General features: G+C 34.5%; 1 protein-coding gene across 1 annotated transcript; it reads right to left on the reverse strand.

The window, feature by feature from the left end:
- Nucleotides 1–8613: 8613 nt before the first annotated feature.
- On the reverse strand, nt 8614–15057 carry LOC109006081 (AUGMIN subunit 2). Its single transcript, XM_018985248.2, has 6 exons — nt 14788–15057; nt 13825–13950; nt 13258–13362; nt 12156–12224; nt 9805–9918; nt 8614–9172 (listed from the first exon to the last, which is right to left on the reverse strand). The coding sequence occupies exons 1-6, from the start codon at nt 14908–14910 to the stop codon at nt 8804–8806; spliced, it is 906 nt and encodes a 301-aa protein (XP_018840793.1). The 5' UTR covers nt 14911–15057; the 3' UTR covers nt 8614–8803.
- Nucleotides 15058–16330: the final 1273 nt, after the last annotated feature.

Below are 16330 nucleotides of genomic sequence, written 5' to 3' on the forward strand. Positions count from 1 at the left end.
GTACTTCTATTTTCAATAAAATTCACTGTGATTTATGGGGTCCATCACCTGTTTTGTCTCTTGGAAAATATCGTTATTATGCTTGTTTAGTTGATGACTTCTCTCGGTATACTTGGCTTATTCCTCTCAAAACAAAATCTGAATTTGTTAATGCTTACTTGGTTTTTGAGCAATATGTTGCGAGACAGTTTGAGAAAAAAATTAAAATCTTTCACTCTGATGGTGGAGGAGAATTCGTTAATTCAAGGCTCACCTCACACTTCCAATCACAGGGCATCATTCACCAAATTTCTTGCCCTCACACTCCTGAACAAGCAGGTATGGTTGAACGTCGACATAGAATAATTCGTGAACTAGGTATGACCATGTTATTTCATAGTGGTGTTCCTCTCTATTTATGGGTTGAAGCATTTGCAACTGCTGTTTTTCTTCTTAACCGTTTACCATCCACTGCCATTAATTTAGATACTCCTTATTTTAAATTGCATGGTGTGCATCCTAATTACTCCTTTTTATGGGTATTTGGATCAAAGTGTTTTCCTTATACTTGGGACACTAGGAAACACAAATTTGAACCCAAGACAGTACCTTGCGTTTTTCTGGGATATAGTGATCAGCACAAAGGGTACAAATGCTTCCATCCATCTACAAAAAAAATGTTTATCTCTCGACATGTAGTGTTTGATGAGACTAGTTTTCCCTTCAAGGAATCTCGAGGCCATACTCCTGTTATTTCTTCTGGTCAATGGATAAGTATTTTTGACTCATGGACTGTTCTTCCTATTTCTCAAACTAATCCTTCTACTTTGCCTACAGATTCCAATGATTTACCCCTTCCACCTTCTGATCTGCCCCAGCCTCCTCACACACCAGCCTCTTCAGCATTGATAAATAACACATCTCAACACGTTTCTGATACTTCTCATCTTACCAACTCTTCTCTTTTTTCTCAGGATCAGGACACCAGCACAGCACCAATATCACCTCTCACAGAGCACGCAGAGTCTCAAACTGAGGCTTCTCATGAGCTTCTCCAGCCTTCTGAATTATCTCACCCCCCTGAAACTCAAACTCAGCATATGATGACTCGCTCTCAACATGGCATTCACAAACCAAATCCGAAATATGCTCTCATTGTTGATAGTCAAGATATTCCAAGGATACCTCATTCAGTTAAAGCTGCTCTCAGTCATGATGGTTGGAGGGCAGCCATGCAAGAGGAAATGGATGCTCTTCATCATAACAACACCTGGCAGCTTGTTCCTCGTGAACCCACCATGCATGTTATTGGTTCGAAATGGGTTCTCAAGCCAAAACTCAATCCCGATGGCTCCCTTGATCGTCTTAAAACTCGTGTCGTTGCCAAGGGCTTTCATCAATTGGATGGCATCGACTACATTGACACGTTCTCTCCTGTAATCAAACCCGGTACAATCCGACTTGTTCTTAGTTTTGCCTTAGTTCGACATTGGGATATCCGACAACTAGACGTTAAAAATGCTTTCCTCCACGGCTTTATTTCTGAAGATATCTATATGGCACAACCACCAGGCATGGCCAATCCTATGTTTCCTAATCACGTGTGCAAGCTTCAACGAGCACTCTACGGCTTGAAACAAGCACCTCGTGCTTGGTTTGACCGCTTCAGTGCATTTCTTCTCAAACATGGTTTCTTTTGCAGCCTTGCTGATCCTTCTCTATTTACAATGCATTCTAATCAAGGCACTTTAATTCTTTTATTATACGTTGATGACATGCTTCTTACAGGTTCTAACTCACAGCTTCTCCATAATTTTATTCATCTTTTACATTCTGAGTTTGCTATGAAGGATCTTGGTCCTGTCCATCATTTTCTTGGCATACAAATTGCATCCACATCTGCAGGATTACATCTCTCACAAGCTCACTATGCGCTCACCATTCTTGAGAAAACACAAATGGTTGATTGCAAGCCCATGAGCACGCCTCTAGAAGCAAAAACTAAGGGCCTTGACAGTGATGTACCACTTGATGATCCCAGCTTATATCGAGGGATTGTTGGAGCTCTACAATATTTAACACTCACTCGACCCGACATCTCATATAGTGTTAATTTTGTCTCCCAATTCATGCATGCACCTACTATTTCACATCTTAAAATGGTTCGAAGGATCTTGCGCTACATCAAAGGCACTATTCATCTTGGTCTTGATTTAACTTCTCACACTACACTTGATCTCTATGCTTTTTCTGACTCCGATTGGGCAGGATGTTCTACTACTCGCCGCTCAACGACTGGATATGTCACTTTTCTTGGTCACAATCCCATCTCCTGGTGTGCAAAGAAGCAAAACACTGTCTCTCGTTCAAGCACGGAGGCTGAATATAGGGCCATGGCTCATACTACCGCAGAACTTACATGGTTAACATTCATTCTCAAAGACCTTGGTGTTCCTCAAACTAACCCCCCAGTTTTATTCTGTGACAACATCAGTGCTCTCCATCTGACAATCAACCCAGTCTTCCATGCTCGTAGCAAACACATCGAGTTAGACTATCATTTTGTGCGTGAAAGGGTTGCTCTCGGTCTCCATGTTACTCGACATATATCGACTACCCAACAGGTGGCAGATCTCTTCACCAAACCTATGTCTAAAGCCTCCCTTGCAAAATTTCGAATCAAACTTTGCCTCCAACCTCGGCCAAGTTTGCGGGAGGATATTAAGGCACATCAGCCAGCTCAAACAGAGCACGCAGAGTAATAAAGGAAACCTCACGATCAGCTCAAATCCATGGAGACATTTTCGGATGTCAGGCAGTACAGCTCACGGACTCAATCTCAGTATGAAGATCTATGTCTGAAATCAAGGGAAATATTCAAAATTTCCTGTTATAAAGTTTTCTTTTATATCCCAGCACCTACCGTTTATTATTAATTGTCCATGATACTCTCCTTCCTTCCTAGTGTATAATGTCAACTCTGTCATAAGCTTTCTGTTTAAATACAGCTTGTAACCTTTGCTTGTTGTCCACGTTGATAAGAAATACAAAGTGATATTTTACTTCCTTTTTCAATTCTCTTCTGGGAGTACATGGAATTTCCAGACCGTGGTGGGGTCCCGTGTTTATCGCATTCATGCCTTCCATATTTGGACGCATCTGAGCCCCCATTGGAAAAGGAACACTGATTTCCTTGTGGTAGGGCCCAGGTACAGGTAGCCTTTGGAATTGGAATGGGAAGGAAATGCCATAAAAAAAAGCATGCCAATCAAAAAAGCGGTGCTTCCCTGTGTTATGAAGAGCACCTCTCGTTTATACTACTAGTTATTTTTTAATTTTTTTAATATATTTAAATATTTTTAAAAAATAATAAAAATAATAAAAATATATTAATATATTTAAATTATTTTTTTAATTATTAATTTTTTTATATAAATTTTATATTTATTTATTTTTTTTAAAAAAATATACGATACTTACATATTTTATAATTGTAATTATTATTTCTTATATTATATTATCTAAATTCTATAAATTACGTCTTTATCCCACAAGAATGAGGTGATATTTTTTATTAGTCTTTTACACTAGTCTATAAAAAATAAAAACTAATCTAAAGATGATAAAAATGACAAGTTATTTTATACAGTAGAATGACAATGTAGTTTGTTTCTCTTCTATATTAAATTTGTATCTCTGCTATGTTGAGGTTAGATTATTTATTAATTAAGGATAATTTTTTATTTTTTGAGAAACAAAAAACTTCACATCATCGGGACAAAATAGAAATGCGTGGAATGGACATCTACACATGGTATAAAAAATAAATAAAATATGAATCGTGGACATGCATAGGGTGCAAGCTGCCATCATGACTTATCATTGCTGTATGGGAGGCAAGTGGGCTGTGTCATCGGTCATGGTGTCAGCCTGTCAGGGAAATGGGTCTGCATGCATGTAGTAACGGGATAAACAAATAAAAAAAAGGCAAGAAAATTGTATTATTTTTTTTTGTTTTGTTTAGAAGTTTATGAAAGTTGTAATGAGTTTTGTATTTAAATAATAATTATATAATGGTTAGATGAAAATTTTAAAATTTTAAAATTAAAAAGAATTTTATATTTAAATAATATTTAAAATTTAATTTTTAAAAATATCTAAAAATAGTTCATTATCCAAACAATGCCTAAGAGTCGATGTACTTGGATCTTTGCGTTTCAATCGATCGTCCTAGCCAAGGTCGTGGTGTAGGATATCTTCTCCAACCGTGATAATTCATCCATAACTTGTGCAATCCCATCTTTTTCTCTTTTCTTAAGAATAAGGAGAGGCTAGAGCGACCAATATAACAACATTTCCATAAGAACCTCTCCCCCTCGCGGAATGTCTAGTTTGAGTTATAATTATTGTTCTAAGGGCGATGCTATAATTCAAAATATTCAATTGGTCTAAAGTTCATTTCATGACCTAAAAGTTAGACTTTATTATGTTCTGCTCGTACCAACTAGACTATCACCTTGACGTTCGTACCTTTTTTTTTTTTTCCTTAAGTCCCATATTCTTCTTCCTCTGTGTGTGTGAGTTTTTTTTAAAACACTATGTTTGGATGTTGAAGTGAGTTGAGTTGAGTTGAGTTGAGATGATAAAATATTGTTAAAATATTATTTTTTAATATTATTATTATTTTGAGATTTGAAAAAATTGAATTATTTATTATATTTTGTATTAGAATTTAAAAAAGTTGTAATGATAAGTTGAGATGAGTTTGTAATCCAAACGAAGTCTCTTAAATATGAATACTTCCATTGTAGGAGTCTCCAACCACCACCTGCTGTATATCAGATTATTAATAAATATATTGTCTATAAGGCTCCCCGAGTATTTATGTGCGTGGGAGGTTGGGCTGTCGAATGTTGATTGTGATGTGTGATAGACTTTGAAACTTGAAGGTTCATTCCTTAGCTCAGAAGGCAAGAATGTGAAATTCATGTAGATTATAGATTAGGATGCTCTAAATCTTCTTCTTTTTTCTTACTTATAAATAACATAATTAAATATAATCATTTAGACCATAGGTCTAGATATAATAATTAAACTTTCCTTGTTTTCATTCATTTGGACTGATTTAGTTTTATAAAATCAAATTATCTCATCTTATCTTATTTAATATAATCGTTATAATTTTTTTAAACTTTCACATAAAATATAATAAATAATTCAATTTTTTAAAATTTTCAAATAAAATAATATTAAAAAATAATATTTTATTTAATTTTTAACAAAATAATTTATCTAATTTTATTACCAAACGAGACGTTACTTTTCAAATATTATAGTTACCCACAGTCTTAAACCTCAAAAGCACTGCAAAAGTCATTGATTTTATTTCTTACATGCTCTAGAATCGTATACCTACAATTGATGTGACCAGGCCGATTTAATGCTTTAATGAGATCTTCTAATTATGAGATTAAGTACAAGTTTTCAAATTAAATTGCTAACCACTGATCCGCTCTAAATGTTTAAGATTTCTTCAACCCTTCACTACATATTAATCCATTGGCCAACCAGAGGGAATTTAAACAAAATAAGATACAAGTGAAGGAAAATTAACTTAGTTTTATGTTATAGAATGTTAAAGATATAAAGAGATTTTATAAAAATAAATTTAAATTAATGTAGTTTTATATGATGCATTAAATTTATTTTTTAATAAAAATAATTTTATAATCTGACATAGTACATTAATTTTTAAATTTATTTTTATAAAATTTCTTCATAATTAAAACATTTCATTTTATATTATGGTGGCCAATTGTATTACTTATCTTGATAGTGCTAGCGAGCAGTACCAATATTTCAATTTATGGTCTTCTTTTTAATAATGTTATATACAGTTTTAAAGTGTGTAAATCTCGTGTACTCTATTTAAAAAAATGTATTACTCACTATTAAAAAAATAATTTTTCATGTAGGTTTAATATTTATCTTTTTTTTTTTTTAAAGAGAATGTACATAATTTGTACATCCTAAAAATATAAATATTATTTCACTTTTTTGAATTCAGAGTTTTATGCTGTGTAACGATATGATAACCTAAAAAGCCGATTATCATATCTTCCATAATATATATATATATATATATATATATATATATATATATATTTATACATAATTTATATAAAAGCAGAATCTGACTATTTTGAGGGGCGACTGGCATTAGTGCCATTACATGAAGCCACGAGACATAATTAAGTTTCTTTCTAATGCATTTTTTCTTCTAAGCAGGCAAATTATCAGTCAATAAAGGAAAATAAGATACATGAGTAGGGGGTTAAGATCCCAACAAACATCCCATTACAACAACTACAGTATAAAAATAAAGGAAAATTAAGAAAAAGAGGGATCTTGGGACCAAATACTTGGTCCTCCCATCCATGCCCTACAAAGAAGGCGTCGTCCTAAAAGATGATTTTTCACAGTTCGCATAGCTACACAAATTGTGGAGTCACTGCTGAAAGCGGTAGAAGTTGAAGGTGCACTGCAGTTTGTTGTTTTGAGATGTTTCTTGGAGAGATCCGTATTCACTTCTTCAAGATCATTAGTTAGGAAAAGTGAAAACATAATAGAAAAATCAGCATCAGATGAATTGGACTGCAGTGAACCAACTTTCTTCACACGCGTCTATGGTGGCACATGGAGACCACGCACTGGTGATTGGTGGGCAAGATCTGAGGTGGGAAATCTACTGGTGTAGCACGCGTAGCTGATGGACTCATCAAGGCGCAACGGTGCTTGAAGGCCACGCGCGGAACAAACTGCGTGTGAGGGTCATGTGTTGAGAATTTTGTTGTTGTTCTGCTTCATTTCGGTAGATTGGCAACTAAAGAGTTGCTTGGTGGGTAGCGTGTCGACACACAGTCATAGGAGTGCAGTATATCTGACCAAAATCAAACTCAGGGAAAGGAGAAGAAAAAAATACTACCATAAAAATATATACACAGAGCCATATTAGAAAATGAGTGGAGAGGTGGGTGGGAAACACTCAAAAAAATTGGGTTTTTTTCTAGAAAGGAGGAGCTATTCTAGAGGGTCGCGTCTTTTCTTCTTTCTAATGCATTATCCCACTCTTTCGGATGTGAAAAGAATGCACCATTCAAATGGGTGAAACGTGGGCGGGCTCACTATAAAAGAAAAAGAAACGTGGGAATGCCAAGGGGAGCAATTTAGAATCTACAATTTGTTTTGTTTTTTTGAGCATTTTTTACTATCTTACACAACTTGACTACTCTCAACCATAAAATATTATTCGTAAATTTTAATACAAGAATAATAGATACATGGACAGACAATACAAGGGAACTATAACACAGACTAACACCAGTAGTAACCATTTTTTTTTTTTAACAAATTTACAATTTTTTTAATTTGAACATTTTTTACTTATAAGTGTTCGTGTACATTTAACTCAAGAGTAATGGTACACTTATAATTATTTTATATATTATTTATAATAAAATTTATTATATTTCAACCCAACCATAGCTTTAAGATGTTCAAATCAATTTTCATTTTTTTCCTATATAAGGTAGTGGTGGACCTTACTTTTACTGCTTATTGCTCATTTTGAGGCCCAAAAATGCGCACGAAGAAAAGAATAGTGGATTGAATTTGATGTTGAGGAGGCAGTGTTCTAGAGGACAATAATATGGAGGACTACCTTATCTACAAAAAAAATTATATAAAAAAAATTATATAAATTAATGTGATTTCATCTGATCTGTTAGATTTATTTTATAATAAAAATAACTTTACAATTTAACAAATCACATCAAATTATATTAATTCATAAAACTAAAATTTTCTCGATAAAGAGTCGTCCAAAAATGTTCAACTTGAGACATTTTCATTAACGACACGCGGCTAAAACATGAAACCCACGTAGATAAAGCATAAATAACCATTATTTGCACGCTTGTTCGATGTTCATTTTTAAGGCTGGCCTCAAATGTTACCAACTGAGATGCCGTCTTAAACACACTTGTCAGTTGTCATGTCAGCAATTTAAAATTTTACATTTTTTCTTAAAATTCCTATTCTCTAGAAACTTCGATTGGTTATCTAATTATTCTCAACTCATCTCAACTCATCATTATAATTTTTTTAAATTTTAATACAAAATATAATAAACAATTCAACTTTTTCAAATCTTAAAATAATAATAATATTAAAAAATAATATTCTAATAATATTTTATCATCTCAACTCAACTCAACTCAACTCACTTCAACATCCAAACACAACCTAAATATATATATATATATATATAGTTTTATAAGATAATATATATAACCACTTTTACAGTCCTTTATACAATTTTATTTTAAATAAAGAACATTGTTATAAAATAACTTATAAAAATAACACAATTTCACCGGAAGATCCTCAATTTAAAATATAGTTATATAAAGAATTGTAAATAATTTTGTTCAGATACAAACCAAATTTGAATAAGGTGAGAAGGAAAGAGGCAAACACGACCCTACTTGTTGAAGAAAAATGACATGACCATCACTTGTATTTTAAATTTGAAGTGAAATAAAAACTTTACAAGTAAGAATGCAAAGAAGTACATGTCATTTCAAAATAGCAGAGAAAACAATATTAAGTAACACTGCACAAATGAATGGATTTTTTTTTTTTTTCCATGGTGAATGGTATTGCTGTTACATTTTTCATTGCAAATGGATATATTAAAGACAGAATATGTGCTGGATGGAACATATATTATCATACTACATACAATGGTACCCACCTTATGGGACTAAATTCCACTCTTTTTAATTGCAGGTGGCCACGACAATCTCCTCTGAGTAGTGCCATCAACCTGAGTAAAATCAGATACCTCACTGTTTTCATCTTCTGCTTCTTGTCGCCCAATTTCTTGTCTCCTTAGGCTTCTAGTAGCTAAGTCATCAGAGCTTGGTTCATTTCTCCAAGGTGGTGGAGTCACACAGTCAGAGTCCCCGGGCACTCTTTGGGAGGCATCCCTGGCTGGTGTTGCAGGCAAAGAGGAATTGCCTGGACCCACTCTCAGATGTTCTAGTGTTGCAAATGATTCTCTCATGGCAGACATGGCCTCAAAAAATCGGGTGCATGATGCTAAAGCAACCGGAATTGGCCGAAGCATTTCCTACATCAAAAGAGAAGAAGATGAGTATCACATTTTACACCAAATCTACCCTTCAAGGATATTTGTCATTGGTGCAGTTATCAGAACGCTTGGGAACAAATCGATCTGACCCAATAAACTACAACATAATTTAAGTTCGGTATTATGAGATCTTTAGGATTTCAGGAAACAGATACAATATTATTATTGATTAGAACATCTTATGCCTCGAGTTCATAGTGGATATTACATATAAAAAAAAAATATAACTTGTCAAAAAGTTCAGAGTTGACTTTGGAGAAAAAGGAATGAAAGAAAAATCTTGATTTCTCAACAATCTGCTGCCTCCACTAACCTTTAATATTTTGACCGAACTAAATTGTAATTGAGTAAAATATACATCATGCGTTCAAAGGCTAATATGCATGCGCTTTTACCAGAGCCAAATAATCCCGTGCTATCTCATATTTCATCTAAACAAAACTCATGTTAGGTGAATTTCAGTCTATACATCATGGGCATTTAATTCAAAAGAAAAATGTGAACATAATAACCATGGAATGCAGTCCAGAGCTAAGAATAGAACAAAAAATCTGCCATATTATGCACTCTGAACTTGTTTAGAAACAAATTAAATGCCTTTATAAGCTTACCCCCCATACTGAAGGAGGCTCCTTAAAGTTCTGACTCCATTGAAAATCTGCAACTGATGTTGTCAAGGCACTGTAATCGCTAGCAGCCTTCATCAGTAATTCGGAGAATTGTTTCTGCAGAAGCCCATGAGAAAGATGCCCTAAGCATTAGAAATACAGTCTATTTCACATGACAGAAAAAATACTAAAACTGTTCAATAGCCTTCTAAGTATTGGATAATCTCCAGTTTTGACCACACTGGAGTTAAAACTGGACTTACATTATTAAATCTACTATAATTTGAGCCACTCTTTTTTATGCAAAGAAATCCTATGTAGAAATTGGTACAGCATTAGTAGATTCAACTCATGCTACTAATAAAACAGCAAGGATGAAGAAAGAACACTTCAATCTCTCATCCCTTCTCTTCAAATTGTGTGAACCGTAGGATTCGTAGAATCTATCATATCTAATTCTTTTCCACATAATTGAGTGTTTTGAGAGTGAGAGTGCAGAGAGTTTACTGCAGGTAATGGGGCTGCCATCATGCATAAGGCACTAACCAAGCCAGAAATTTATGCTGTCATTCTAGAAATACATGCTATTATTCTCATTAGATAAGTCCCCACCTCAGGGAACGTATTAGGTGATAAAAACAGTCACCATTTTGTATTCTAACATTGGCAGTCCAACTACATGCCTTGCAACTGTGCCTAATTCTCTTTTACCAAAAGCTGTTAGTATGTAAACCAGACTAGTCACATGATGGTGAGTGAATTAGGAATAGAATGGGTCAAAAAATGGGTTGAGAGAGAGAGAGAGTAACGACCCGGCCCAATAATTCTAAGGTCGAGATATTAATAATTTTTATTGGGCCTAAATTATATTTAATGGGCCATATTGAATAAGCCCACGAGCAATAAATTATTTATGTTGATTAAGAGTTTTAATTAGGCTCAATAACTAGGTTAAATCTCATTTATTATTTATTGAGCGAGTTAGACTCCTTTTAAAATTTAAAGATCGACAATTAAAAATTTATTTTAATTTAAAATCATCACTGATTGAAGTCCCCTGCACAGTCTCAGTCATTACCAATCTTTACATTGAATGAACTACTAGATCATGTTTTTAAATTCAAATTCTCTTCTTGAATGATCGTGACTGAGTCCAACTTGAACTCATCGGTATCCTTTTCCAACAGGGATACAACTTTACAAGTCATCTTCACGTTAAAACTCTTTAACTAAGTCAAACTCAAACTGGTCGTCACCCTCTCCCAAATCTCTCTATAAATATCTCTTTTCCACGTGTTATTTGGAAAAAAAAAAAATAAGCCTCCCAATCCAGTACCGTGATAGATTTTATGTCGGAAATTTTAGGAAGTAACACTGCAAAATAAGCAATTTGATCATAAATTAGGATTAACATACATTAGCTAGTTATATATATTATTATTAAAGCCAGTTCTTTCGAAGCTAGTGTTTATGTGCCACGCATGTCATGATATTTGCAAGCACGTCATTCATCATGTTTCATTCCGCATATTATAGTTATGTATGTATTACGCATCTCACGTTGCATAAAACACGTAAGCTTTCATAAGATCAAGTGTAAGATAAACTCTGAACAGTTAATCAGATGGTCATTCAAATGCATGGTACCAATGCAGTTTCAGGATGGGCATGCAAGCCACGGACTCAAGCGTGGTCCACCGCAGTACACCAGAGTACTACACAGTTGGCTTCTTTTGCTACAGCAGGAGAAGTTAGCGCACAACCTTGCAGACAAGGTTAAGTGTGTTGGCTAGCCAGATAAGTCAGATTAGTCAGCTAATTCAGATAAATCAGCCATACATAGCATAAGAATTAGTATGATCAGTCATGATTTTAAATTCTCAGCATGAAATATTTTATGAAAAATCTTATGTTAAGTATGTTTACGTTATAATGAGTTTTTTACTGAGTCATCGACTCATTTTAGTTTATTGTTATGTTTTTTAACCACCCCAAGTCAGGATAATTATGACGATAGAGTTGCATGATGAGACTTAGTCCAGGGAGGCGTGACAGTAGCCTAGATCATGTACAAATATTTTAAGTTATAATTTTTATGGTACGGGCTTTGAGAAATTTTAATAAATGCTTCCGCGCACTCTCTTTTATGATCTCAATATTTTAATTCAAAACGACTCTTTATTATAAAGAATCTTTGTACCTGACGCTTCCTTTAGAATAAAAAAAAAATATTTTTAAGTCAAGCTTCAATAGTAAACACTCCAATTCCCGAGAATTTTTAAAAGTGACTTTATTATTAACCGTGAGGACAGGGTGTTACAGAGAGAGAGAGAGATGAAATTCCTCGGACCAACCTGATATTCTGCTTCCACTGGGATGCAATCTAGTGAGTATGGCTGTTGAAGACGAGCTATGATGCGATCCTGCCAATATTTAAGATTGAAACAAGAAATGACAGGTTAAATGAACCCATATGTTTAATGTGGCACATATATGGTATGCTGAGGAAATTTAAATAATTTCTTGTGCCCACTATAATTCAACCAGAAAAACATAAGCATTTTCTTGAAAATACAGCCAGCGCTTTCATTGGCAGCAATGTTGAGATATTCTATTTCAGGTTGCAAGAGAAATAATTTTCAGTAAAAAATTTAACTTGCAATATCATTTCTCAAACTATGGTCCTCACTGCAATTTCATTATCTTGGCTATAGTCATTTAGTACAAATAATCCCAAGGATAGATGTTCATATTTTTTTTAATAGGTAGGATAGATGCCTCATATAGGCCTTATAAGAATTATTCTTGAAGCAACCCAAAAATATTTCTGGGTTATTGTCAGCATAGCAGCCGCTGTTTGTTCATGGAAGTTGAACACATCGTGTAGTAGTTTAAATGCTCAACGGCCGGTCAATTTTACTCTTAAGTCATTGATATCATCACGAGAAATAACAGTGTCTTAATAGTGCAGATAGGGATGAAATCATTGATCTAGTCTGTAGCAATTGAATGCACAACAGTTAGTCCTCAATCCAATGCCCGCCCATGGAAAGAAGGAAAGGGAAAGAGGAATAATTGCAGAGAATTGTAGTAGTCACCACTTTTAATGAAACCAAAAGCTAGTTAACCAAATCAGCCCTGAAATTAACCAACTTATTACTAAAACATATTTAAGAGAAAGAATGCATACAGATGCACAGTTTCATTTTTGTGTGCACATGCACAAGCATTTGCATGCTTGGCTCATACTCTGCATATGCATTCACATGTATAGAAGATTGGACATGAAGATTTTCAACGAGAAACAAAAGGAGCTGAAGATTTTCAATGAGAAACAGAAGGAGCTGAAGATTTTCAATGAGAAACACATGGAGCTTTGGCATGAAGAATATACATCATTTCAGCTTATACATATCAAGAAGATAATGATGAACAAATTGAAAGCAAAAAAATTACCTTATTCTGTATGACATCTTTCAGTATAGTGGTAATCCTTGCCAAAGTCTCAATCTTCTTTTCCATCTCGCTCACATGCGTCAAATGTGCCACATTTTTATCATCCTAAAAATTTACAAACCAAGCTAATTACACAAGTTTTGCATGCAAATTGTGGTTGCGATATTTGAAAATGAAACCCAAAACGAGGGGAAGTTACACTTTAGCCCCCCAAACTGCTATTCATTTTGCAATATGACCACCAAACTGTTGAAGTTATCATTTTGCCCCCAAAATTACTATTATCTTGAAAATTGCCCCCTCCTTTAAGATCGAACTGTCAAGATTGTACCACTTTACCTATTTTTCATCCATATAACAACTAGATTTTAATGGGGGTAAATTGCAATGTATATTTTGATCTAGGGGCAAAGTGAAAACTTTGATAGTTTGGTGATAGTTTGAGGAGGTAAAGTATAACCTACCCCCAAAACTATATATTGTAACTTCATTTCCTTATGCTACAGAAGTAACCTTCATGCACAAAATAAATTGAAACGGGTCATAATTGAGACCAGGATAACTCACCTTTCGACCTTGAAGTTCCACCTGCAGATCTGCTATTCTTCTCTGTACAGTGGTAAGATCTCTTAAGACCCTTATCAAGTCATCACCCTTCTCACCAGTTGTAGTGGATAAGTTCTGGAGTTCTTCCTACCCAAAAGAAAAAAATGACAAGCTCAATCACAATTCCAACGCTTCAACATTGTTATTTACCAAATGATGAGTGTTACTTTGTAACATGTAAATATTGAAAATAGAGGCATCTTTTTTAAGCATCTACAATTATTTTATTAAAACTGGCCCCCCAAAAATATTTAATTCAATTTGCCCCTGCTAAGCTTCAATTCTAGATTCGTCCCTGCTTCCATAGTCATATAGATCCGTGAACATAACATCCCCATCTTCTCTTCATCCCCATTAAACACATGGAGTGTAACAGTGATAAAATCATTAATATTAGGAACTACCTACGAGAATCCTTTGCCTTGTCCACTTAAGAATTTTGAGTACCAAGTTGCTGTTTTGTACCGGTCAGTCCAGATCACTCAAAACCTCACCAAAACCACAGCATGTAGACCTTACCACCGAAGAAAAAATATAATATAGCATATTAGTTTATAATTTGAATTTCACATATGGGCAATGAATATATTGGATACAAAATAAACAATCTTCTGCCTTCGATCTAAGCCCTAAATAAATAACCAAATCGCTTCATTACTAATTTGCATTTCAAAGAACTTGCTGCCACAACTTACACCACGCTACTTGCTACCACACTAGCGATCAATTTGTAACTTGGTTTTTCACGCTGAGATTCAAAATGAAAGAGAATACAAAATTGAGGGTACAATGCAAATCGAATTATCGCACATAGAAGCAAAATGGGTCGAGATCAGACTTACGAAAAGTGAGACTAAATGCAAAATAGGACGTACATTACAAGGGTATATACAAACAGAGATAAGGTGGGTGGGGGTTTTCTACCAGTGTAGGAGGAGGGGAGACAGAGAAACCAAGATCGGCAGCGATGGAGAGGGCATCGGACATGCCTCCGATGCGCCTGAGAGGCTTCTTTCCAACCCAGGTGGTGTCAGTCCCCATCGACATTTTCCTGGACAACCGAACGCGGCCTGACCAAGAACGGCAAGAAGTGAAGAGAAAATTGAAAATTGGGACGGCAATTTACTTTGAAATCATTCAACCGAAAGTAATTATATAAAATTGATTCATTCATGTCATTGATGAGATATGTTATCTTATAAAGTTTGAAAAATTCTATCCGCGAGGGAATACATCATTCTTCTTTTCTTTTCTTTTTTCTTTCTTTATTATTATTATTTTTTCTTTAATAAGAGAATACATCATTCTATTAGGGTTGTGCAAAAAAGTGTAGAACCCGACCCGCCCAGAAAACACGATTTGAACTAGTTTGCAGATCAGGTTATTCGTCAAAACGATCAAACTATTTCTTTTCTTTCACACGATTCTTCTTCATCTTATTTGTCTTATTTTTCTTCTTTTTTGTGCAACCCTAAAACCAACCCCCACCAATCAGGAGCAAAGTCCCAACACCGCAAGCAATCAAGACAACCAAGGGTCCAAGATTACCTTTCGCCAATTACTTTTGGAGCTCGAGGACGTAAAATCAAGAATAAAGATTGGCGAACGCAACTGCATAAATCGAGGGGTATGCGGTGCAGTCAGAGACGTTGTCGTTGGAGGGTCCGGTCAGGTACTAGGCCTAAAGGGTGGAGAGGCTGGTGGTGTAAGAGGCGCATGGGGAGCTGTTCTCGAGGCACTGGTTGCATGTTTTCGAGTGGGTTGGAGTTGAAGTGTGATGCTTTTCGAGCAGGTTGGAGTTGAAAAGGATCAGTCTGATAGTCATGAATGGTTGCTTCAGACTTTGAGAAGAAATGGGTTGACCCGACTCGGGTAGGGTCGGGCCCAAACACAACCTGAGTTGCTTGGGTTGCAGGCCTAATTCTAATACGACCGAAGAAAATTTTAAAACATTTATAAATTAAATTATGTCATATTAATAATATAGAATATATATTTTCTGTACCACAACTTACAAGTAAAAATATTCATAAAGTATTTTTTAATATAAATTAAATATAAAATCTAATACATCAAATCGCATCAACTTTATCTTAAAAAGAACTCGCTTGAACTTAATAAAAAATATAACATTAAATAACTTTTTTTTTTTGGTAAGCTTTGCAATTTAAAAACAATTGAAACACATTTTCTCTTGTCCGTAGTTCCCTTATAAGCTGCCAAATCTTAGACAGAAAAATTAAAAAAATTAAAACTTAAATTTTGTTTAGCAAATTACCTCAAGTTATAATAGTGGTTGGAGGATGTGTTCCCCACTTATATGCCAACTAATAAGTACAAATATTTAAATTAAAATGTAACGCCTCATCCCTCTCAGGTTTGTAAAGTTAGAAGAACTGGATGTCACTAACTTTAAAATATACATTTCTTACAACAAGTATAAAAGATTCCATAAATAATAAAATTT

The sequence above is a fragment of the Juglans regia genome, chromosome 1 (genome assembly GCF_001411555.2).
Source record: "Juglans regia cultivar Chandler chromosome 1, Walnut 2.0, whole genome shotgun sequence".
Lineage (NCBI taxonomy): Eukaryota > Viridiplantae > Streptophyta > Magnoliopsida > Fagales > Juglandaceae > Juglans > Juglans regia.